Consider the following 26,692-nt stretch of genomic DNA (forward strand, 5'->3'; position numbering starts at 1 on the left):
CCACATCTTATGTTACCAAATGGTAAACTGATCTCAGTGTCACTCTAGAAGCTAAGGAATTGACCAAAATATTGTATGCCACAAAATCATGCTCAATGAGTATCGCTGCATTGGAGGCCTTCTGTAAAGGTATTTGGACCCAGCCCAAATTTCTAAATTTGCTCCAAATTATTCTATTATATCTACATGCTTCCGGGACTGCAAAGAAATGGGTACCCACTTGCATGTGTGGTGGGTGTGTCCAATAGTTAGTCAATTCTGTTTGAAAGTCTGACAAACTCATGCGTGTTTGCTGCACTTAATTGTGTAGCCAATAATTCCGGTAAGCCTTCAATCCTTATATTGGCTGAACATTTTTGTACCTACTAAGTTGGATCACTGGATGATTTGTGTTATTTTTTGGGAATAATACAGAAGGACTATTTTTATTTATATTGAATGTTTTTTTTTTTTCTGCACATATCACAGCACTGCACATTTTGTATGCTTATTGATTTGAAGCACTTTTTATATTGCGTTTTGCTTGCAGCTTTATAATTTTGTTTTAGCGCTCACTTCACATTTTTTTCAATGGTGGCTAATGAACACCACAACACTGAAATGTAAACCTCGTACACACGATCAGATTTTCATTAAAGCATAGGACTTTTGTCCGAAGGGCGTTGGCCAGGAACTTGTCTTGCATACAAATGGCAAAGAATTGTCGGCCAACAAACATGAAACTACTTGGTTTTTCAACTCTTTAGCGCCACTCTTTGGACAACTTTTGCCAATGTTGTGTCATGGTTAGCATTGCTTCTGAGCATGTGTGTTTGTACTTTGGCGTTTTGTCCAAAGGACTTGTGTAAACACAATCGGATAATCCAACACCACATATTTGTTGGCGGACAATTTTAAAGCATGCTATCCAACATTTGTCAGCGGAAAAGCCAACAATTGTCCGATAAAGCATACAAATGGTCGGATTTTCTGACAACAGCCTGCTATTACACATTTCCCATCTGAAAATCTGATCGCGTGTACGTGCCTTAAGTCTCACAAACTACGAACTGGGTCACTCGTACTATGATTAATGGTAAAATTACAGCTATACTACAAGAGTCCCCAAATATACTAAAATGTAACAGTCCTGGATGGACAGCATTCTCCATTTAGGATTTGATTTTACACTCCTAGACACCCTTAGTGTACCATCTATTGTTACCCAATCGGGTCTTAAGCACCTACCATTTTACCATTTTCTTGCCATGTCATTCTATTCCACCTTTGTTCCCCACTTCCAATTTTAACAACATGTTTTGAACTGGATGCAAATGCCTGAATTGTTACATAGATGATGTCAAAGATCTAATGTGCGTACTCTGTAAAGTATCTTGATGTTTCTGTTAAACTTGTTGTAGCTCCTTTGTTTATTACTGTGTACCCTATGCTGTAGTTGGAAATGCAAGAAAAAAAAAAAAAAAGATCTTGGAGAAATCCAAAAATAGATGCTACCAACTTTTGGCCTACCACAAAATCTGCCTCACAGAATGGTTGTAGCCTCAGAAACAAATTACAAAGTATTGATGTGCTGGTACCTGGTACCTTCCTGGATTACCATATACCTTCCGTCCTACTCTTACGCTTGTTTGCGGGGCTGCTATTGGCACGCACCTTCATATTTGGTGAAGCTGCCCACTAACCCAATCATTTGGGCTGAAATTATATTCTCTCCACCCTTATTGGCAACACCTTAGCCCCCGACCCATCCATGGCTCTACTTGTTAAGAAACCTCCTGATGCAACTTCTCTCCAATTCAAGTTACTCCTGCAAGTCATGACTGCTGCAAAGCAAACCATTGCGAAGGCCTGGAAAACCCCCCACCTCAATGTCTTGGAAACAAAGAATAGTTACCAGAGCCATGATCCACGTCAAAATAGATGCAGTTCTCTTAGACAGGGTAAACTATCTAGAACTCCTTTGGAAACCCTAGGTCGACCACTACCTTCCCTTTGACTTCGAGGACGCATTACTTGTTCCCTGAATAGCCTTTTTTGTAACTTTGTTTACCCATAGAGACCAGATACACACCTCCACCTCTTCCTTCTGAGCTACATTCCCCATCTTTCTTAACTATCCTTTTCGCCACTTCCTTCACCTTTTAGCTCTTCTCCTCTGTATACGAACTTCCCAGCTTGAACCAATTTGTCAGCCCATCATGCAGAGGCTGGACATTTGCCTCCAACTGCAAGCCTCCAAACACTCTTGTATTTATCCTGCACTTTATCCTTTATCCGTTTCGAGAACTCGCAGATATCCGTTTGTTAATCTCGCAATTCAGACTGGAACCCTTGGTAATTAGCCTCTGTTTATAGGAATCATTACGGCTTCTGGATTTAATTTATCAATATTTAATATTTTATTCACTCACACAAGTAACCTTATGAGGACTTTTTATGCTTTGCGGTTCTTGATGTTTTGTTACAAAGGGCTGCATTCCTACCATTGCATTATGTCGCTATACTACCACTGTCTACTCCTCACTTGGGGGACGACTTATGTCGCATGCATTTTATTGCGACTTATTGTGCTTCCCTTCAATAAAAAATTTGAACAAGTGAAAAAATAAAAAAATAAAAATCAGTTAGTACCTGCAAAGTCCCACACATTCAGTGTAATTTCCTTTTTAACTTTCCCTCTGATCAAAATGGGCCAATCCTTTACATCTATTCCAATAGTGGCCTTTTCAGGTCCTTTTCCTGGGCGCTTCTCTTTCATTAGTTGCTGAACTAGTGTTGTTTTTCCACATCCTGTGTTTCCCATGATCAACAGCTTCATACGATTATAAGGACCTGCCTTTTTCAAGCGCTGCTGAAGAAATCTAAAATCAAGTGAAAGATTTACAAACATGGCAGAAAAGTATTTATTATGCACTGTATTATTTGCTGTTATGTATTAGTTAGCCATATTATTAACCACTTCCCTACCGGCGCATTGTAAAATGACGCCGGCAGGAACCCTCTCTCGATCCGGGAGGACGTCATATGACGTCCTGTGCTCCCGGTGATCTAGGGCGCGCGCGGCAACGCTCGTGGCCTAGCACGGGTGCCTGGCGGCCGCGATTCCCGCTGGGCACCCGCAATTGCCGGTAATCATGGCAGGAGTGTCGATCTGTGTGTGTAAACACACAGATCCACCTCCTGTCAGCGGTGAGGAGACCAATGTGTGTTCCCAGTACAGAGGAACACACATCGGTCTCCTCCCCTTGTGAGTCCCCTCCCCCCTACAGTTAGAACACACCTTAGGGAACATATTAACCCCTTCAGCGCCCCCTAGTGGTTAACCCCTTCCCTGCCAGTCACATTTACACAGTAATCAATGCATATTTATAGCATTAATCGCTGTATAAATGTGAATGGTCCCAAAAACGTGTCAAAAGTGTCCGATGTGTTAGCCGCAATGTCACGGTCACAGTAAAAAAAATAAAAAAAATTAAAATCGCAAATCGCCGCCAATACTAGTAAAAAAATGTATAAAATAAAAATGCCATAAATCCATCACCTATTTTGTAGACACTATAACTTTTGCGCAAACCAATCAATATACGATTATTGCGATTTTTTTTTTACCAAAAATATGTAGAAGAATACATATCGGCCTAAACTGAGGAAAATTTTTTTTTTTTTTTTTTTTAATTGTGATATTTATTAAATAAAAAAATAGTGTTTTTTTTTTTTTTTTAATTGTCGCTCTTTTGTTTATAGCGCAAAAAATAAAAACCGCAGAGATGATCAAATACCACCAAACGAAAGCTCTATTTGTGGGGGGGGGGGGGGGGAAAAAAGATTTTGTTTGGGTACAGTTTTGCATGACCACGCAATTGTCCTTCAAAGTGCAACAGCGCTGAAAACTAAAAATTGGTCTGGGCAGGAAGGGGGTGATGACTAGGTCATTAGGGGCATCTATGCACATATAGAGTTTTTTTTCTGCTCAAAACACACTGGAGATATATTTTTTTCCTATATGTGCATTGCCACATAGGCCAACATAAAGGTGCTTTTACGTGCTTAAAAAAAAAAAAGCAGTGTTTTGTAAGCCCTGTGTGCATGAGATCTTACACAGCTAAATTACTCAGAGAAGGAACATCTTTATTTGCACTAGCAGTCAACAAGTGAGCAGGAGGTTGCTAGGTTTTCTTACTTGAAATGTATCCGGTTTTGAAATCTGTCTCTAATGCACACAGCAATCATTCCTTTTATTAAAATAAAAGCTTTATAAAAATTATTTAAAAATGAACACACAAGTTTAATTTTGCAAGACTCTCTCTGAAACAGATGTCACTTTAAAGTGATACTAAACACACACTGTTTAACATTGTCCCTTCTATTTATATGAATGACAACACTAATTTTTTTGAATAAAAAAAAAATTTGGGGGGGCGCAAACAAACGAAAAAAAACACAATTGCAGCATCACTGTGCCCATCAAAACGCAGCCACTGTGCCATGCCATCAATTGTCGCCACTGTGCCATGCCATCAATTGTCGCCACTGTACCATGCCATCAAATGCAGCCACTGTGCCATCATTTATCGCCACTGTGCCCATCAATTGTCATCACTGTGCCATGCCAAACACAGCCATTGTGCCAATTGTCACCACTGTGCCATGCCATCAAACACAGCCACTGTGCCATCAATTGTCACCACTGTGCCCATCAATTGCCACCACTGTGCCCATCAATTGTCACCACTGTGCCCATCAATTGTCACCACTGTGTCATGCCAAACGCAGCCACTGTGCCCATCAATTGTTGCCACTGTGCCCATTAATAGTCGCCAGTGTGCCCATCAATTGTCGCCACTGTGCCCATCAATTGTCGCCACTGTGCCATGCCAAACGCAGCCACTGTGCCTATCAATTGTCGCCACTATGCCCTGTAAAATGCTGCCAGATTGCCCCCTTAACTCCCCCTTACCTTTCTGGGGTCAGCCATCCTCCTTCCACCGTCCCTCGATGTCTTCTCCCGCCCTCGATGATGCTTCAGCCAATCAGGTTACCGGTTACCAGAACCGGTGAACCTGATTGGCTGAGACGCCTGTCAGTGTTAACCAGGGAACGCACATCCCGTGCGTCCCCTGGTTAACTATTTGGAAGCCGATTACAGCCCTCAGACTCTGATAGGCACTTCCAAAGCCAACCAGCTGCTGTTATTCAGATGGCCGGAGCTCACCAGGGGGCCGGCCATCTGAATAGTGGGCGGCAGCGACAATACATAGATTCATGCAATGCATGAACCTATGTATTGTATTCAGTGGTGGTGCAGGAGCGAGAGGGGGCGGCACTACTGCGCCCTCTATGGATGCACTGCCACTGATGCCACACAATAGAATGAGTTCTCTCATAAGCTTCTAAACATCATACTCACATAAAACCACGCAATTTTGTGGCAAACAAACATTTTTTACGCTTAATTTTTCTATTGCGCGGGGGGTATTGCAGAGTATCGCGCGGGGGGTACTTCAGAGTATCGCGCGGGGGTATTGCAGAGTATCGCGCGGGGGTATTGCAGAGTATCGCGCGGGGGTATTGCAGAGTATTGCGCAGGGGGTATTGCAGAGTAATTGCGCAGGGAAGGCAGAGCATTGCAGAGTATTGCGCAGGGAAGGCAGAGTATTGCAGGGGTTAATGCAGGGATGGCTGAGCAGGGATGGATGGATCTGTGACTGCAATAGTCACAGATCCATCCCACACTGCTGCTGCCATCCACGCTCTCCTCTCACACTGTACCGATCGGTACAGCGAGAGGAGGGAGGAACCGGCGTCATCAAATGACGCCGGTTTGTTTACCTGTGATCGCGCCGTCATTGGACGGCGCGATCACATGGTAAAAGACCGCTGTTGTCGGTCAGTTACCGAGATCTGTGTAGCGCCGGGTCTCATAGACCCGGCGCGCACAGAATTTTCAGTGTGCGCGCCCGAGGCGGCGCACATTACTGCTTCTGGTGGGCGCCGTTAAATAACGGCGACCCCCAGTTAAGCAACCACCTTGCCGCCGTTATATGACGGCGGCTGGTGGTTAAGTGGTTAAAGGATAAGTTCAAAGTTCACCTTATAATAAATAAATAAGACATGCACATATATTTGCAGGTAAAAAAAAAAAAAAAAAGCAGCCTTTAACCACTTAAGCCCCGTAAGATTTTACAGCCTTTCTGACCAGAGCACTTTTTACAATTTAGCACTGCGCCACTTTAACGGACAATTGTGCAGTCATGCAATGCTGTACCTAAACCAAAAATTCCTCCCACAAATAGAGCTTTCTCATGGTGGTATTTGATCACCTCTGCGGTTTTAATTTTTTGCGCTATTAAAAAGAGCAAAAATTTTGAAAATAAATAAATAATATTATAATATTTTTGCTATAATAAATGTCCCCATATTTAAAAAAAATAAATAAAAACGTCTTCATTAGTTTAGGCCAATATATATTCTTCTACATATTTTTGGTAAAAAAATAATAATAAAATAAGCGTATATTGATTGGTATGCGCAAAAGTTATAGTGTCTACAAACATGGGAAAAATTTATGGCATTTTAACTATTTATTTTTTACTAGTAATGGCAGTAATCTGTGCTTTTTAGCGGTACTGCGACATTGCGACGGACATATCGGATACTTTTGACACATTTTTGGGACCATTGACATTTATACAGCAATCAGTGCTATAAATATGCTATAAATAAATGTCACTGGTAGGGAAGAGGTTAACAGTTGGCGATCAAGGGGTTAAATGTCTGTTCCCTAGATGTGTTCTAACTGTGAGGGGATAGGACTGACTGGGGGAGGATCAAATGATATGTCTCCTCTCCCCTGAAAGAACAGTGGTTTGTATTTGCGCACACACACACACACACACACACACACAAATCCCCGCGCTGGCTCTCAGGTACGCGGTCGCGTGTGGCCGATGGCGATCACGCTCTCCGCAGGCACATGCCCTCTGATGGCTCTTAAAGGTAACCCAGTACCCGTACAGGGTTTCACGCAACGGTGCCATTGTGTTGCAGTAAAAGTATGTAAAACGTCTGGGAACCGGTTAAAGCATTGTAATGCAGTACAAATGCATATATCCTGCAGACTCTCAGTGAGCTGTCTGCCCTGACCTCCGATACTATGGACTAAGAGTGCTCATCGGTGCCCTTGCAGTTCATTTAGAACTTCAAGACATTGCCCACAACGGCTGACAGTACTTGCAGTCTAATTCATTCAAACTGTGAATGAATGGATGCGGAAATGTGTGGGTGGAGGAAATGTGTGGGGGAGAAGATTTCCAGGCCATTTTTACAAAGTGCTGGCAGCGGTAGGTGAGTCATTAGGAGCATGTTACACCCTAAATGTGGGTGTAACATGTTCCTAAAGGTGAACTTAGCCTTAATACAGATGTGTGAATGAAGCCTAAAATATGACCACTGTATCCTTTGCAGCATCAAATTTGGCATTTAGATTAGAGATATACTGTATATTTGTTACATTATCACAAGAAAAAAATAATAATCTGAAAGCGGGTGGAAAATACCTAATTAGGTCTTTGGCCTTGCAGCCTATATGTTTCAAGTCAAAGTCCAGATTTAAACCCTCTAGTGAAAGATCCCAAGCTTTAGAAAGCTTTCCCATTTCATCTGGAAATGATCTCAAGTCTGGATTGTGGCTCACATCAAAGCATGTGATGTTTATAAGAAATCCAATTTCAGGGGGGATCTGGAAGAGAATGACATATAATAATCAAAGATGGTATAAATAATGACACAAACATCACCATTTTGCAACACATTTTACCTCTTTGAGTTTATTGTGAGATAGCTGCAGTTTCTCCAGCCTTGACCATCTGCTTGGATTTTTGCAGTCCAGATTTAAGATGGAAATCTGATTGTAGTTCAAGATAACTTCCCGTAAATTCAATGAAGCCCACTCTAATGGGCTTGGTAGATTTTCTATACGATTACTGCTTAAATCCACTGTTCGTAAGCTTCAATCAAAAGTAAAAAAAAAAAAAAAATAGTATTTGCCATTTATCACAACAGATGAAATATAGCAAATCCGAGCCTACCACATATTTAAGAGCAATGTCCCTGAAAAGCACAATCATAAACATAACTAATGTATTAGAACCATTTCAGCCATAGATTTCAGAAGGGTCAGATAACAGACCTAATTGCAAAGAAAATGCAAAAAAATACAGGCCACCAAGCTCTCCTAAATGCCTTTCTCCTGGCAAAAGAAAACCAGCATCCAAGATGTAGGCACATTTTTGTAAATGTATTGATGTGTTTAGGAGCATCACTTGATTTCAGTGTCCAGCATAATAATTCTGGTCATTGAAATTATTATTTAATGCCAAATGCTATACGCTATTAACACACATTTAGAGGCATTTAGTTGTTTCAAGCATTTTTTTTGCCAAAAAGCTGCTCCTCCTTAAAGTGGATGTAAACCCAATTTATTTATTTTTTATTAAGGCTTGCACCTTGTACAGTATACGATTTCATGTCATCTGTGCTCAGTCTGGTCACAAAGCGTTAATCCAGCCATGAGCAGTCCTTTAATTTTTTTTTAGCGAGATAAAATTGACACAGAGAAATTGGAGTCAGTTCTTCCCCCCTTGTTGTGACAGGCGTTTCACATATCTCATGCAGGAGCCTGAGAGAGGCATTATGTGTACTTCAGATCCCCTCCTCCTTTCTTCTCCAGCTCTCCCATGATTGGCTGCTCCACATCTCAGCATGATTGGGCATGCTGAACTCATGTGGTGACTTTTCAGGGTTTTGACTGGATGTTAGTAATCAAAGCAGAAGTTCAGTGTAAAAAATACACAGGAGAAAATGCATGTTGACAAGGGGACTGTAGAGGTAGGCAGGGAGTCTACTGACATCACGACTCCACTCACCAAGCGCTAAACAGACCCACCCACAGAATCTACCCAGAATTCTATACCGGGCAGGTTGGGGGGCTTCAGGGAGCTTGTAACATGAAGAGGAAACTGTCTTTTCAGTTTCCTCCTTTCTTAGAAAAGTCCACTTTGGGACCTGGAGCCCGGGGATTTCTGAGAGATCCAGGTGGGATGAAATCCCCAGTTCTGGGTCCCAATTTAAAAAACAGCCAGCATACTGATTGGTCAGGTGTGTGCTGGGCTTTTAGTAGCAACCTGACCTTAGTTCTGGGCTCCACCCAGGAAGATAGGAAGTCTAAGTCCGAGTACCAGGAGTCAGGAGGGCTCCATGGGGGAGCCACTGCAGGCTGCTAGCTATATGCACACAGGTGGTCGGTGAAACAGTCTGTAGGAGACAGGCAAGGGCCTGGAGTGTAAGGCCAGAGCAGTAGTGCTGCAAGTGAGAGCCAACTAGGCTGAATGTCATTTTGTTGATGTTGAAAGGAATGCTGGAAACTCCTGCAAGGGAAAGCCATGTTTGTTTGCTGAGCTTGCTGTTAATAAAAAAAGGGGAAACAAAGCCCTTAAAAAGAAGAACCAGCGAGTGGCTGTGTCCTTAAAGCCCTACATTCTACGCTAGTCCTTTACACGAGAAAATATAAATATATATATAAATATAAATAAATATATATATATATATATATATATATATATATATATATATATATATATATATATATATATATATATATACACATATATATATATACACACACACACACACATATATACACAGAGCTTTTTTCTCAGAAAATAGGTGCAGGAACTCAACCGCAACCCGTTCAGATTTCACAAACAGTAGAAGGGTCTTAAAGGGGCATTAAATACCAGAATTGCATTACATACAGAGTGCAGAGTTCAGGGGGTTACAAAGCTGTCACTTGTAAACACAGAAACCAGACTTCTGTGTTTACGATTGTGTTGAGCGGGCACCAAAGGGTCTGAGCCAGAGGTGGTAGAACCGAGTTCCCCCTGAAAAAAAGCTATATATATATATATATATATATATATATATATATATATATATTTTTATTTATTTATTTATTCTAGATCTCCCAAATAATCCCTATTGCCCAAAAGACTATTGAAAAAAAACCCCACCAAAGTGACAGTCTTGGACAACCACAGCTTTTATGCATTCTTCTTATCCACTCCACCGAGTCCCTCCACCCAAATTTTAAAACTCGCTCACCAATTCACTAGCCTCTCTAATTGTAGAAAGGTTAATGGGCTTATATACAACTCGTCAAGATCACCAACTAATTGCTTCACATCTTTCTGTCTTTACAATTTATCCAGAGGCCGGCTTTTCTTTTTTTAATCTCCACCACTCATTTACTTATGTTTCTTATCCATACACATCACACAATAAAAACTCCGAAGGCATCACTAATGCAGCAGGAAGCCGATTCAAATTTGTCTGTACAGTATTGGTAATTTTTTTTCCCCCCAATGTGTATAGAGTGCCATATAGGGCTTAACATTTCATTATGTAGTGTTTTTTTGTAGTTGTAGTGTGCATCAAACAGACCAACAAAACACAAAGGTTCATTTAACAACCATTTTAAATGTACATGCAAATTTTAAAGGTCCCATGCATTGTCCCATCATATCATTGTTTGGAAATACACCAAGCACAGCGTGTGTATTGTTGTGATAGAATGGATGAGGGCGGATCAAGTAATGGGCCTCAAGGGAGGCGGGAAAGGTGGAAGGCGAGTCAAGAAGAGGCCCTAAGGGAACCAAGGAGCCAGTCATTAAGAGGCTCTAATAGTCATAAGATGACTCGAGTTGAATTTGGGTGCAATAAATTTGCCTACCCATGTAGACCAGATTCGATTAAACTTATTGGGCAAAATTACTTGTACAGAAGAGGAAGAGCAAGAAGGGTGGTCACATAGCCACTCTGACCAATGACCGTTCACAGATGCAAGCATTATGATGCTTACGGGCTCCAGAACTGTTAGTGTGGTTTACAGTGCACAGATCATCTTCTGTAAAAAAGTAAAAAAACGTACCCTTTAATGTAAGGCAGTTAATGTTTTGATCCTCATTCAAGGAACCCTGTTTTTAAACCCCCGGCAAGGTATTGCCTTCAGTGTTTTTGCAATAGTCATTTTGGCAGATGTGAAGATATGGGTTAAGAGTTTAGATGAGGTCTGGTTTACAAAAGAGCACTTCTGCTGGATTTCTGAATATGGACCTACCTAAAGCTAAATGCATCACATACAGGTAAATTTAGAAGATCTGGAACTAAAAACAAGCAGAAGGTGCACCAGCCTTGGGCTCTGAGGAAAAGGGCATGTCCCTCGAAATGCGTTCCAGACCTGTACAACTCCTCCTTGTGATGTGTTGAGAGGATATGCAGGAATTCTGGCATTCTGTATCTAGATTTGTTCTAGTGAACTTGTACAAAGTTTAGTTTGTTATTATATTATACACTCTTTGATTTGATCAATAAAGGATACCCAAGAATAATCCACTAGGCTGGTGCCCCCTGTTTGTTTACGGTTGCAGTTTGCCCAGACCACCCCAGTCTCAGGATCGCAGTAAAGTGTGGCATTTCCGTTGGAACAATGAACGGGTTTATAACATCACCCAATCAATCTCCTCAAACTGAATCTATCTAAAACTGAGCTCTTAATATTTCCTCCCCCACGTGCCCCTTCCCCTGAATTCTCTATCAAGATCAATGGCACATCTATCAGTCCGTCCCCACATGCCAGGGGTAACATACTCTGAACTGTCCTTTCAGGCCCACATGCAAATCATGCCGCCTTAGCCTCCGCAAACAACGGAGAGCCTCGGAAACACCCGGAAAGCTCGGCTGAACTCTGAAAACCTTGGAAAGGCTCGTGAACAGAGTATTTACAAGATTTTACGAATGGCTCCAATTGACTCCCTACCTCAGGCCAAACGCGGAAGTGCACACCGCTTTGGCTTGAATCCTGCTCATTCTGCGAGACAACATTCGCAAACCGAGATACTTAAAAAAATATATATATATATATTTTAGGTTGTCTCAGCAAGTGAAGAAAGTTAGTGAAGCAATACCTCACATTTTCCTGTTCAATGTGCAAGATATTACTAGTCAGGAACTGGTGCTGAAAAGAAGAAAACCCTGTCTTACCTTTCCCACATCTTTGGGCCCTTTAGGAGTCTAGGCTTCAACTGTCATATTTGGAATACCCTAAAGAGTTCTTCAGGGTGTGGGAACTATAGAGATAGACAACAGCCCTGGACCTGTATAGAACCCTGCAGCCAACTACTTCCATTAACTTCATGTTAAGGTGAGCTCCTAACACAGGATCCAGTACCCAAAGCAAACATTACATGCCAGCCCTACACAGTGGGGTGAGGGTATTGTTCCCAAAGTATAATACTAAGAGGTACCAATCCAGAAACTGCTAGATAGCCTAGGACAGTCAGATCTTGATACGTGTCAGGAAAAAAATGAATGGCTAAAAAGGAAAAGTCTTCTTCAAAGGACAGAAGATCACCCGACTGGGTGGGGTTATACAAGTGTACGAGGGCAGCCCTAGCAAGTTTTTAGCTAATGTCTGATCACCTGAAGATAGCCTTCATATAACCTTCATAGATTACAAGTCTAGTGTCCTGTACTAAACAATTAAGATACGTTTTTGCTTAGTGATGCACTTTAATCATGAAAGCATAAGGCACATCTGCAACATAAATTTAGGTATTATTCAATTTAAATGTTTAAGATTTACTAAAATGAAATTGTTCAGTTTCAAAACTACAAACTTACTGTGAAAGCTGAAGGATCTCTTTGGGTACAACTGCAAATTTATTATGAGATAACCTTAATGTTGTTAACTTCGAAGGCATACAGGGCAGATCAGCTGAAATAAAAACAACAAAATTATAGGTTATGCATAAGCAGTTAAAAAGAAGTACCGGTACTAATAGAATACCAAAGTGAATGCATTGAAAAATTACAAAATAAAAAGTTAAAGCTGTATTAAACCCAAAAGCAAACATATTACAGTTTTCTTTTTTGGACTTGGATTTTCATCTGGTGATCCGGCCTGCAGGTCTGTTTTTCACAATACAAGCTTTCCAGCAGAACACATCAATTTACATGGGTGAAACAACTCACTTAAAGCGGAAGTAAACCCATCCATAAAATAGTTACATTTAGGCAAAACATTCCTTGTGACAATAATAGTCACGTGTCAGGTATTTTTTTTGGAGGGATCTGGGTTCTATAAGACCCCAAATCCCTTCTTTGCACTTAAAAGCATTCAAAACGCCTAGTGTGGCTGTTTTGAATACTGATTTTTTTTTAAATATGGCACCTTTAAGGCTCTAGTAAACTGGAGGTTACATTGTGATGTCGCTTCCGTGTTACTATATCCGAGACCCAGTGAAACCCGACTTTGGTTTTGTTCGGGTCTCCCGGTGAGATGGGAGAGCCGAAGCGGATTGGTTGTTACCGCAAGAAAGCTGACCATCGGCTCTAAAAACAGTGTTGGGTGTGAGTTTGAGTTTGGCTTCAATTTGTTAGTGGTTCTAAATCTGCCAATACATTTAACATTAACCCCCCCTCGACTGACAATGTTGCTGTATGCTGTGCCTCCTCTACTCATTCCTCCAGGAGTTGTGTCTCACAAATGCAAGCGGTATTACTGTCTAGATCAACCAGGTGAAAACAGAACAAAAAGTAAAAAAAGAAAAAACAGATGCTGCCACCACATCTTATGATTGGTAAGCCACAATATATTACATTTTTGGTTTCAGGTTTATTACTGCTTTAATTGCACTTGTATTTCTTATTTTTTTCAAATATAAATGTTATTGAGTAACACCAAGGAGAGAGGCCTCCACATTACAGTCAGTATAGTCACACAGAGCAGCGTACAAGTGCATCAACAGGACATTGCATGTAAATGGATCTTTGCACAACAGTACATCATCATCTAGGGTAAGAGATACCAACTCAGAAAGAACGACTAGCAATATAGGACCTCTCCACTCCTTTTTCGCTTTTCCTCACAGAATCTCAGAGCGAGTAAGGTGTAGATAGGAGGAGGGAAAGAAAAGAAGAGAGGAGAAAATAGGGAGCAAGGAAAAAGCAGAGAAAGAAAGGGAAAAGAAAGAGAAAGAAAAGGAAAGGGAGAAAGGGGGGGGGGCAGACACACGAGGGAGGGGGGGTCAGTCCAGAGAGGGCGCCGGGGCAGGGAAGAACACAGACGTCAAGCGGCGAACCGCCGCCGAGTCACTGTTGCAGAAGGGCCATCCCTTCGTCAGAAAAAGTGAACACGTTCCAGATGTTCCAGGTCTCCGAGAATTTCTCATGATCAAGCTGCGCGGTGAGGACCAAATCCTCCATGGTTTTTATCTCTTCTACTTTTCTCAGCCAGCCTGAGCTGGTCGGGGGAGCCTGTTGTTTCCAGAACAGAGGGACACAGGCCTTGGTGGCATTTAATGCACTTGTATTTCACTAATATTTAAACATTGGTCGCCTATACGTAAGTTGCTGTCATATGTTCAAATGTAGGTAGCACCACTCAGGATTTGAACCCGTTCTCTCGCCCCCACCCCACCACCACATTGCAGGCACATAGAGATGTCTTGCATATGGAGATTAGCTTGGGGGATTGAGAAATGCCAACAAATGACACAGAACACATATCCAAGGTAACCTAAATGTACAATTTAGATACATTTAAATTTTTCAAATCCATTCCCAAAGATAAGGGGGCAGATCCACGTACATCGGCGCATATATAGGCCGGCGTAGCGCATCTCATTTCCGCTACGCCGGCTCAACTTAGAGAGGCAAGTACCGTATCCTCAGAGTATTTGCGCCCGACGTTGCGCCGGCACAACGTAAATTCCTAGGCGTAAGGCGGCGTAATTGAAAGTAGGAAGGAAGTGGGCGTGTTCCATTAAAATGAGCCGTGACCCCATGCAAATGAAGGGCCGAACAGACGGAGCATGTGCCGGGACGCTGACTATGTTCAGCGCCTCTCTGCGCATGCTCAGAACTAGGCCCGGCGTAATCAGTGATATACGAACTAGGCCCGGCGTAATTAGTGAGATACGCCCATGGCATAAATACGCCCAGACATGCGCCCGTCCATGCTTCGGATTGCGGTATATGTGCTCTGTGTCACGGGGGGGGGGTAGTGCCACATGTGTGCAATCAATGGCCCCCACAGTGGCAGTTCTGTAGAAATCATGCATTGCCTTCACCCGCAGATGCTCCTGGGTGGCTTCTGATGATTTGGTGGGCCATGCGTCTGAGAATTGCGGAGACAACCTGGTGCACACATCTGATAATGGAGGATTGTGCTATCCAAGCCACGACTCCACTTGTACGCTGGAACGAGCCACTGGCAAGGAAATGGAGTGTTGCCAGTACCTTGACCAGTGGCTCCACTGCTTGTGAGCGATGTGTCTGGCTGGTGATGTCATCTTTCAGGGTTGTGGCCATTTCCAGGATGGCAGAAGGGCTGAATCTGAATATGCGATATACCTCCGAATCCCCCATGCCAAAGACGTTTAGGCGAGGTCGGTATATCCGCTCCCGTGCCCTCCTCCTTCTACGCGCATGTAAAGCCAGTAGTATAGCTATGACCATGGTTGCCCCTGGCATGTTGGCATACAGATTGTTGTCCTGCAAGTGTGGATGCTCAGATCATCCCCAACAGTGTTGCTGAAGCTGCTCTCCAGCTGACCTGCACACGTCTGGTGCAAAGTTACCCCTGCTTTTATGAGGGGTAACTTTAGGCCAGACGTATAACTTATGCGTGGCCCGCGTCGGAAGCACGTACGTTCTCCCTCATTTGCATATTTGAATAGCAAAACAATGGTGCGTCCAGCGTATATATGCGCCGGCGCAGAAAAATTACGTTGGTCGGAAAAATCCTATTTTCAGGCGTATCTCGTTTTGTGGATACGGCGCATAGTTACACTGACGTATATATACATACTAACGCCGCGCATCTCGAGATACACCGGCGTAAGTTCTGGTTAAAAGTGTATTAAAAAAAAAACTAATCAAAAACAAGAGGCCTCATCAATAGCATGCAGAAAGTTAAAGTTATTACTTTTACAAAGATGTAGATTAACTAATTTCTCAAGCTAATGTGCAATAGGAGTGTGCATTTAAAAAGCAGAATATGGCCATAAATCCGGACACTGATATAGTGGATAAAAAAAAGTGTTTTTGACTTCTCGTAAAATAAATTTTCTTGGAGTTTATTAGGGGCCATAGGGTCAGAAAGACTCCAAGAAATATGGGTTATACTGCTACCTTCAGGAGAATTTGATATCGGCAAACAACGCTGTAAATAAGACAGTATAACCCCTCCCACTCATCGTGACAGGGAGGGGCCTGTTTTATGCAACAAAATGCGAAGGATACGTCGTATGATGATCAGATCGTGTGTATGAGACATAAGGTTAATCACAAAAATAACCCAAAAACTAATTAATTGCACAGATAGGAACACTAAATTCTCAGTTTCAATCATTAGAATAGAAATGCTGAAAATCTAATATGCTAAAGGGAGAAATTATGAAAATGAATTAAATGTGTATGTAATCTCCAAAGATGCATCAATATAGAAGAAGATTTATACAGTAACTGGAAAAAAACATTTAACGCATTGATTATTGTATGCATGTAAACATTACAACCTCTGCAACTTAAATACTATATAAATAGAAAACATTGACTAAGAAAACTAAATTGTAACGTTACCAAGCTGATTTGTTGTAGCACTAAAGACTTCTAGCTTTGCACAGTCATGAAGAAAATCACAGGAAAGAGAAGATATTATGTTTTTATTCAAATTCAGAGTTCGTAGCTCAGGCAAGCAGAGTGGCATACAGATTTCAGAAATGCGGTTTCTGTTTTAAAAAAAAAAAAAGTAAACCAAACATTCATATATAGAAAATATATTTAAAAACCCATGAAGCCCCTAAATTCATGTGTGTGTTAAAAGAACTATCAACTAGAACTAAAAAAAAAACTTCATAAATCGGTAACATTCAGATCAGCAACTACTTTCTGTGACCATCAGGGAGTAGAACAGGGAGTAGAACAGCAGGAAAACTACCAGGAGAGCATTTGGCCGGGAAACCCGCCCGTGTGTATGGTCCCTAGCAGTTTTCCTGTCAGGAAAACCGCAGAGAATCCCAACGGGAAAATAAAGAACCCTGCTCTCTATTTTCCCGTTGGGATTCCCGGCAGAGTGTTTCCTGCCGAGAAAAAAAAAAAAAAAGTCGTCTGTATGCGTACCTGTCCCAGGTAAACCCACGCATGCTCGATAAGAGTTCGACCCATGCGCGGTAGCATACTAGTATTGGGTGTAGCAAGATGGCGGTGACGGCATCGAATGCGACGAGCGCCAGCTTGTCGTAGTCGATGAAATCATCGCGTTCTTGCCATTTAAAAGAACGGCGGTTCTTTTGAATGGCCGTCTGTATGCATGGCTTTGCAAGACAAGCTTGCCAGGAATCCAGGGCCGGTGCAAGGATTTCTGCCTACACAAGCGAAGCTCCATTTTGGCGCCCCCCCTCCCCCCAACGTCCACCCACCTCCCCACACTAATTTGTGCTTTTGTAACCACGCCACACCAGAAATTCTTAGTATAATATACACCATACTACTAAATGTAAAACATACTGGACCCCTTTACATTACACAGCACCATACACCACTGGACCCCTTTACATTACATAGCACCCTGCACCTCTGGACCCCATTACACAGACACCCCCCAACAGTTCAGACCCCCCAACAGTGCAGACCCCCACAGTACAGACACCCCTATAGTGCAGACCCCCACAGTACAGACACCCTTACAGTGCAGACCCCCACCCGACACAGTACAGACACCCCTACAGTGCAGACCCCCACCCCTATAGTGCAGACCCCCACAGTACAGACACCCCTACAGTGCAGACCCCATACCCCACAGTACAGACACCCCTATAGTGCAGCCCCCCACAGTACAGAAACCCTTACAGTGCAGACCCCAACCCGACACAGTACAGACACCCCTACAGTGCAGACCCCCACCCCTATAGTGCAGACCCCCACAGTACAGACACCCCTACAGTACAGACCGACACCCCTATAGTGCAGACTCCCACAGTACAGACACCCCTACAGTGCAGACCCCCACCCCTACAATGCAGACACCCCTACAGTGCAGACTAGAGGTAGACCGATATGGGTTTTTCTCTGGCCGATACCGATGCCGATATTTCAAAATTGGGGCGGCCGATGGCCGATATTTTAGGCCGATATTTTAGGCCGATTTTTGCAGCCGATATTTTTTTTTTTTCATTATCTCAGGAAATCTAGGTTGGGGAGGAGGTTATTGTTTAGGGTGGAGAGGTAAAGTGCAGCCTATCAGTGTCCAACAGTGCCACCTCATTAGTGTCCACCAGTTCAGCCTGTCAGTGCAACCTCATCACTGCCTACCAGTTCAGCCCATTAGTGTCCATCAGTGCCACCTCATTACTGCCCACCAGTGCCACCTCATAATTATTAAAAAAGAAAAAAAAATACAATCTTAGTCATTTTAAGGAGGGGGGGTACAGAGAGGTGGTTGTGGAGGAGGGGGTACAGAGAGGTGGCGGTAGAGGAGGGGGTACAGAGAGGGCTGTAAAGCTACTTCTCTGTGCCCCCTCCTCTACCCCCACCTCTCTGTACCCCCTCCTCTACAGCCACCTCTCTGTACCCCCCTCCTCTACAGCCACCTCTCTGTACCCCCTCCTCCACAGCCACCTCTCTGTACCCCCCTCCTCCACAGCCACCTCTCTGTACCCCCTCCTCCACAGCCACCTCTCTCTGTACCCGCCTCCTCCACAGCCATGTGTTGTGGAGAGGGTGGATGGTGCTAGGCGTGGGTGGGAATGCGTTGTGGAGAGGGGTGGGTGGGGATGCGTTGTGGAGAGGGGTGGGTGGGGATGCATTGTGGAGTGGGATGGATGGTGCTTGGCGTGGGTGGTGATGCGTGGTGGAGAGGGGTGGGTGGTACCCGCCTCCTCCACAGCCACCTCTCTCTGTACCCGCCTCCTCCACAGCCATGTGTTGTGGAGAGGGTGGATGGTGCTAGGCGTGGGTGGGGATGCGTTGTGGAGAGGGGTGGGTGGTGATGCGTTGTGGAGAGGGATGGATGGTGCTGGGTGTGGGTGGGGATGTGTTGTGGAAAGGGATGGATGGTGCAGGGGATGCGTTAGAGAGGGATGGATGGTGCTGGGTGGGGATGAAGATGATTGTGTTGCATTGTGAAGATGGATGAAGATGACTCTGTGGGGATGAGAGTTACATTGCGAAGAGAATCTCCACAATGTAACTCTCATATCCACCCAGAGTCATCCTCATCCATTTTCTCAATGCCAGCCTGTCAACCTCAGCCAGGTTTCCCTTTAAACAGGAGTTTAAATAAAGTCTGCAGGGGGGGGCACAGTAACACACACAATTTCTGTGACTTACCCTCCATCCATGCTGCTTCCTGGTATTTATACAATAACATCATTAGCATGTGACAAGCCTCTGCTGCCTGACTAGTAACTCGACCCCAGCAGGAGATCGTGGCCAGCACTAGCTAAACTTCTCTTCCTTCCCTGCTGAAGGGAGCATGCTGGCTGCTTGTAATTTTTTTGTGATGGACGCTGATGAGCTGACCAGCCAATCTGCAGGCACTTGATAGGGCTAGGTGCATGCAGATTGGCTGGTCAGCTCATCAGCGTCCATCACAAAAAAAAATTACAAGCAGGGAAGCACGGCCACGATCTCCTGCTGGGGGGAGTTACTAGTCAGGCAGCAGAGACTCGGGTTTGTCACATGCTAATGAAGTTATTGTTCTTCTGCAACAGCTCGCCGGGGGAGGGGGCGGGGCAGTGCGGTGCCAGTGAAACTTTTTCTCCCTCCCTTCTCCTCTACAGACGCCGTTCCCGCAGGACTCGTTCAACTCCGGACAATAAAAAAAAAAAAGTTATCTTTTCGCCCCATCCCAGGCTGCGGACCTGCCCGCCCCAAGCGGCCGCTTGGTCCGCCTGGTGGTTGCGCCGGCCCTGCAGGAATCCCGTCAGGAAAACCAACGTTTTTTTTCCTGACAGGATTCCCGGCCGTGTGTACAGGGCCTTAGAGTCAGAATGGGAAAAAAGATAAATACCATTTACAAAATATGTTTGTGGAAAACAAGAAGCGTTTGATGAAAAAATTAAAAAACTGTTTAGTTACTGTGGAAACACATTATCAGGGCGCCAATGTAAAAACACAATGGTTATGATGAAGTAGACAGATATTATTATCTACATTTGGGGGTGACAGTTAACCTGTAAAACAGTATAGTTTTTGAATACAAAAAGTAAACATTTGTTCTAAACTCATCTGAGAAACATCTTACCCTTCTAGCACTAGCTCTTCAAGCCTTTGAGTAACATTTCCTAAACAAACAGGAAAACTTTTCAGCTGGTTGTATGAAAGGTTAAGATGCTTCAAGGTCAGACAAACGGCACTTGTGTTCAAGTCAAAGGAAGGACCAATTTCATTTCTTGATATGTCAAGGAATGCAATACTGCTCATCTCCAGAACACAGGTAGGGAACGATTTGAAGCCATTATTACGCAAGTCCAAGTAAGTCAAAGACTTTAAAGCCTAGGTTTAAAATACACAAAATTATTTATTACAATTATTGTAATTATTGTAATTATAAGAAAAACTGCATCCAATAATTTTATAGCATGCCTAATACAGTAATTAATGCAAGACAAATCCTAGAGCGAAACAACGGGTAGAGCTGGCCATGGTGGGGCAGATTTATACCCAATCCAACAAAGTTTTGACTAAATTATTTAAACCTTTACAACTCAAAATTGTAAAATGGTTTATATATGTAAAAACAGTTTATGTAATAAAATAAACCAACTTGTTATGTTAATGTACACATTTAAAGAAAGGGACAGTTGCACATAGATAATATGTTGCTGTAATAAACTTTAGTGTATGCAGCACAGCCTGCATGAGCTCAGGTAGCCCATGCCAAGTACAATAAAGTTTACTGCAAAATTACATTTCAGAGTGTGGCTTTCACCTTTTCAGGAAGACATTCTACTGGCTGGCTGATCTTACAGTCCTCTTCAATACCAGCCTGTTAATGGCCTCATTACATTACCAATACATGAGTATGGCTGACAGGTAAAGTTGTTTGTTTTAGACTTGGTTTGCTAGAAATCCTCTTAATTATGGAAATAAATCATCCAGTTTGCAAATTAATATGAGGTCCTTAAAATACTCCGGTACTTAATGTGGTAGTAAAATCTCTTGAAAGGGTTTTAAAAAAAATGGGCACTCTTCAGGTTTAAAGGAGTTGTAAAGGAAAATGTTTTTTCACCTTAATGCAATCTATGCATTAAGGTGAAAAAACATCTGATACTGCCGCCCCCCCCCCCTCCCCCCCCTTATACTTACCTGACCCCTCGAAAGTACCACGCGCGGTCCCGCGACCCTCTTCGCCGCTCAGCCTGGCCGCTGATTGGCTAGAGATTTGGCTAGCCTTCGGCTGGCGCTGCTGTCAATCACATCCAGTGATGCGGCGCGCAGAGTGACGAGGCCGAGTGATACAGTGAGCGGCTATGGCCGCTCGCTGTATCACGGGAGCGCGCCCACAGTTAGTGACCACCATGCGAGCTCTTGCATGACTGTGGTGACTAATTGCGGGGAGGACCAGAGACAGCTGCCGAGGGACCCCAGAAGACATGCAACGGGGCCGCTCTGTGCAAAGCGAACTGCACAGTGGAGGCAAGTATGACATGTTTGTCATTTAAAAAAAATATATGTTTTCCTTTAGTAACGCTTTAAGTCATAATTTACTAGTATGCAACGCATTATGACAGATTTACCTGCAAACTGAGCCCTCCCACGCAGCGCTGGCATGGCCCCCTGGTCACCATCACTTCCATCTTCGCCCAGTCTTATTTACAGCTTTCATATCTTTACCATCATATCTCAGTTTTGTAGCAAGGTAATACAGAGAGCATGGAAAAAACAGAGGGGGGTACCAGTGTCCCTCAATGAGCTCCAAGAAAAAAGACTTTTGACTTGCATATCTTGCAGTACAGTACAAGACACAGGCAGAATAATCATACTCCATGGGTTATAGGCCTGTGCTTCCAGGTGATTTGACACTAAAAAAAAAAAAAAAAAAAAAAAACACGGCTTCCCTGGGAGCCTTACCTATAAACCTACCCCGCTCCATGAGTTCTCAGTTTTGTAGCAAGCAATGGATAGTAAAGCAACCAACAGTAGGGAGGGTGGTCTGGTCCAAGATATGGAATTGCAGGCAAGTCAAAATTCCTTACCTTAATCATACAGTACAGTACACATGCAGATGATTTATACAGCAAGGGATGTCCCAAAGCAATTAATACAAAGGGTGGGCAACAATGAGCTGAACTGTGACAATGGGCCCAATAATAACCATCAAAAGAAGTTTGAAATTGTGGCCAAAAGCTGCATTGGCCGAGACTGGATATTCACCTGGTAAAAGTCTGAAAAAATAGAAGACCAAGTGGCAGCCATACACAATTAGGCCACTGAGGCTTGGTGCTGAAATGCCCATGAAAAACCCACTAATCTGGTGGAATAGGCGTGTAGAAATAGAGGAGGTAAATTCCCTTTGAGAAGTAGCTCTTGCAATCAGATTCCCTATTGTAAGGGGTTAGCTCGGTAGCGGGGGGGGTGTGACCCCCTGGATGGGGTTCACTACACACTGAACGATACAGAGAAACAGCCAAAGACGGTTGAAAACAAAGAATTTGGTTTATTTTTCCATCTGGCTGGTAACAAGTGCAAGCATCCAAACAGCATAAACAAAAATCAAACATAAATAACCCTGGCCACTTGGGGCGTCTACCTTCACCACACAGGAACCTATCTATCTAGTCTGCACAGCCTACTGCTGATCAGACACTGCTGGTCATACAGCAGAAAAACAAATAGCCTTTTTGATTTTTATCACACAGAAAAATCAACAGCACCTCACCTCTTCAGAAGTATTTCTGTTCACTGCTCTCCTTCACTCAAAAATCCTCAGGATGCAGCAGTCAGTAGTAATCCTCTGGATTACTTATAGAGGTCTTAATTGCCTCATTCTGAACAGCTGAAGTTTTTCAACGCCCTTAAATCTTTCTGGCTGCTTCTGCAGCCGACACCTGATAATAATTGGTATATTGTCTAAACAAGGCAGAAACGTATCTCCCGTCTGTGACAACACCCACAGATTTACCTGACTTCCTGTCACACTATCTATTGTGCAATGGTGGACTTTGAAACCGGGTGTCAGGGTAAACTTTGAAACAGGAGCGCCAGAGAACAGGACAAAGAGTGAATCTGTCCTCCTGATTAGAGCAGTATTCTTACAGTATATTCTAATGGCTCCGATTATGCCTAGCGAATATACCAATATTCGCCTTAGGATGCTTACAGTAGGTGACCGCGATATTGTGTCAATCTCGCTCCCTTTCTCCGCGAGATTGACCACCTACGAGCCCCATCGCGGGAGCCAGCGCCAAGCTGGCTTGCCGCGATGGAGACCAAAAAGTCATAGAAGCAACAGGAGATCTGACTTGGATTCCCGCCAATTCTAGCTGCGGCATTTGGTATGCATTCCTGAGAGGGAGAACTCCACGCCGATTTTTAAATAAAAAACCGACATGGGTTCCCCCCCCCAGGAGCATACCAGGCCCTTAGGTCTGGTATGGGTTGTAAGGAGACCCCCCCCTATGCCAAAAAAACGACGTAGGGGGTTCCCCCCAGAATCCATACCAGACCCGTATCCAAAGCACTCTACCCGGCCGTCCAGGAAAGGAGTGGGGACGAGCGAGCGCCCCCCCTCCTGAGCCGTACCAGGCCGCATGCCCTCAACATGGGGGGGGTTGGGTGCTCTGGGGCAGGGGGGCGCACTGCGGGGCCCCCCCACCCCAGAGCACCCTGTCCCCATGTCGATAAGGACAGGGCCTCTTCCCGACAACCCTGGCCGTTGGTTGTCGGGGTCTGCGGACGGGGGGCTTATCGGAATCTAGGAGCCCCCTCAAATAAGGTAGGTACCACGTGGGTAGGTACCACGTGGGTAGGTACCGGAGAATGATGGGACTGTGAGGCCTATATAAGTCGGATGCAAACCGCGCACCTGTCATTGCAGCGAGAAGAGGTGTCGTGTCAACATCGGAAGAAGAGAAGAGAAGAGAAGAAGACGTCACAGAAGAGCGGGCTGGCCGCCGCTAGTAATTGAGCTAACACACGAAGATAGCGGCGGTCAGCCCTGAAGGAGAAGGCACCGGAGAGCGGGAGAAGAACCGGGGTGCGCTGAGTCAACAGCGGAGAGCGGCGAAGATAGAAGACCCCCCTGAGAGCGCAGAAGACCCTCGGAGAGCGGAGAAGACCCCCGGAGAGCGGAGAAGACCCCCCAGAGAGCAGAAGACCCCCCAGAGAGCAGAAGACCCCCCAGAGAGCAGAAGAAGCCCCCCCTGGTAAAAGAGCTAAAGAAGACAGGGGGGGGGCCCCGGAGCAGACTAAAATTATTTTAAAACCCTGTGTTGTGTGTTTATTAACTTTAACACTTTGCCTCCAGTTGAATGGGTAGGGGTACGATGTACCCCATATCCATTCACTTAGGGTGGGGGGCCTGTATCTGGGGGCCCCCTTATTTGAGGGGGCTCCCAGATTCCGATAAGCCCCCCGCCCGCAGACCCTGACAACCAACGGCCAGGGTTGTCGGGAAGAGGCCCTGTCCTTATCGACATGGGGACAGGGTGCTCTAGGGTGGGGGGGCCCCGCAGTGCGCTCGCTCTTCCCCACTCCTTTCCTGGCCGGGCCGGATAGCGTTCATTGGATACGGGTCTGGTATGGATGGTAGGGGGACCCCCTACGTTGGTTTTTCGGCGTGGGGGGGGGGGTCTCCTTACAACCCATACCAGACCTAAGGGCCTGGTATGCTCCTGGGGGGGGGGGGGAACCCATGTCGGTTTTTTATTTAAAAATCGGCGTGGAGTTCTTCCTCAGGAATGCATACCAAATGCTAGAATTGGTGGTAATCCAAGTCGGATCCCCGTCGCTTCATGATGCGCTCGCTGGAATGTGCTTTGTCTATTCCAGCGAGTGCGAGATGTCGGCACCATGTCGCCGAGAATCAGCGCAATGCTTTCGTGCTAGAAACACATTCTCGGCAACATGTACTGTAAGAGCAGGGCATAAGAATGGGCTAATCCTCATTGAGGTGGAATGCTAAGACCACTCATGGCCTTGGGCGTAAGAACAACCTAATGAAGAATGAGGAAAGGCTCTTTATAGAAAAGGGTCACCAATTTAAAAAAACACATCTGACAGATATATTAACAAAACAAAGCTACTTTTCGTCAGCGAAAATATTTTTATCACTTTAATTTAATGTCACATAATTTTAACACTATTTTAGTAGACTAAAACTGAAACAATTCAGATGACTAAAATACAACTAAAACTGATAGTAAAACTAATGGTCAGAATGGAAGTTTCCTATCCTATATCACCCCTAAAGTTCCGGGGTCATAGAATGGATAAACCAGACCATTAAGGACAAACTGAGTAAGGCCACGGGAGGTAAGTATGTAAAATGGGAACGTTGCCTCCCTGCGGTTCTCGCTGAGATTAGAATGACCTCAACAAAACTACCAAATTGTCACCATTTGAATTATTTTTTTTGTTCTGACTCGGTTTGCAAGTGTTGACTCGCAAGACAAGCAGAATTCAAGCTAAATAGGCGTGCAGTACCCAATTTGGCCTGAGGTACGGGGCGCAGAAGCCGAGCAGAGACAAAAATAGCAGAAGTGTCCTTGGGTCTTTTTGGGCCGTTTTCGGTGCTCTGGCGCCTCCCCACTTCTGGACGCATTTGGTATTGCATCCCATTGAAGTCAATGCGGAACAAATTATTTTCGTTTCCATTGACTTCAATGGGAAAACTCGCTTTGATATGCGAGTACTTTGGATCACAAGCATACTCCTGGAACGGATTATGCTTGTAATCCAAGGTTCAACTGTATATGGGTATAGGTAGGTCTTTGCATATGTAAGAAACTATTCTAGCAGCAGAGGATTATTATAATGATGAAATATGAATAATGAGACATCATCCCTCATTTGGTCAAAAATTGTTCCTTTGGAACAAATGAAGGGAACACCAGAGTTACAGTTTAAGCACTTTGTTTTCGTAGTCCTGATAGAGTTACTGTAAGTGGCTTTCTATTTGTCTGCTCTCCAGCATCTTTCTCTGTCCTGCTTGAGCATATGTCCTTGACAAATGTAACTTGATGATAAACTTGATCTAGTTTTGTGTAAATGCAACCAACTTCAGATAAAAGCATAATTTCCCACAGGAAAATCTAGGATAATAAATACTGTGTTTTTGATGAGTTATGCATGACTTATGGATATGCAAAAATGTACTGTATACGCCTTTTGTCAACCCGTGTTATTTTTATTGGTTAAAGGGGCAATATTATACCTGCCCACTTGCTTTCATATATAAGTTTGTATACAGGAAATAAAGCTTTGAAAAAATTTGGAATTATTAAGTGTGTATTCCAGATCTGTTCCTGGTACCCAGGAGAGTGAGTGGATCCTGAATGAAATGAACCATACAAAAATCAAATAATATTTTATATTTATGGTATTAGGGTTTGAACATGCACTAACAGACACA

At 43.9% G+C, this 26,692-nt stretch overlaps 1 protein-coding gene across 5 annotated transcripts in view; it reads right to left on the reverse strand.

Moving 5' to 3' along the window:
* Positions 1–26,692, reverse strand: part of LRRK2 (leucine rich repeat kinase 2) — a 376,481-nt gene that overhangs the window by 151,393 nt on the left and 198,396 nt on the right. For all 5 annotated transcript variants that reach the window (XM_040343608.1, XM_040343610.1, XM_040343612.1 and 2 more), the window contains exons 26-31: positions 20,363–20,613; positions 16,699–16,847; positions 12,736–12,829; positions 7,817–8,006; positions 7,557–7,738; positions 2,632–2,861 (exon numbers count right to left, since the gene is read on the reverse strand). In XM_040343608.1, coding sequence (XP_040199542.1) covers positions 2,632–2,861; positions 7,557–7,738; positions 7,817–8,006; positions 12,736–12,829; positions 16,699–16,847; positions 20,363–20,613 — 1,096 coding nt within the window. The remainder of the gene's footprint in view (positions 1–2,631; positions 2,862–7,556; positions 7,739–7,816; positions 8,007–12,735; positions 12,830–16,698; positions 16,848–20,362; positions 20,614–26,692) is intronic.

Source organism: Rana temporaria, chromosome 3, assembly GCF_905171775.1.
Source record: "Rana temporaria chromosome 3, aRanTem1.1, whole genome shotgun sequence".
In the NCBI taxonomy this organism is placed as follows: Eukaryota; Metazoa; Chordata; class Amphibia; order Anura; family Ranidae; genus Rana; species Rana temporaria.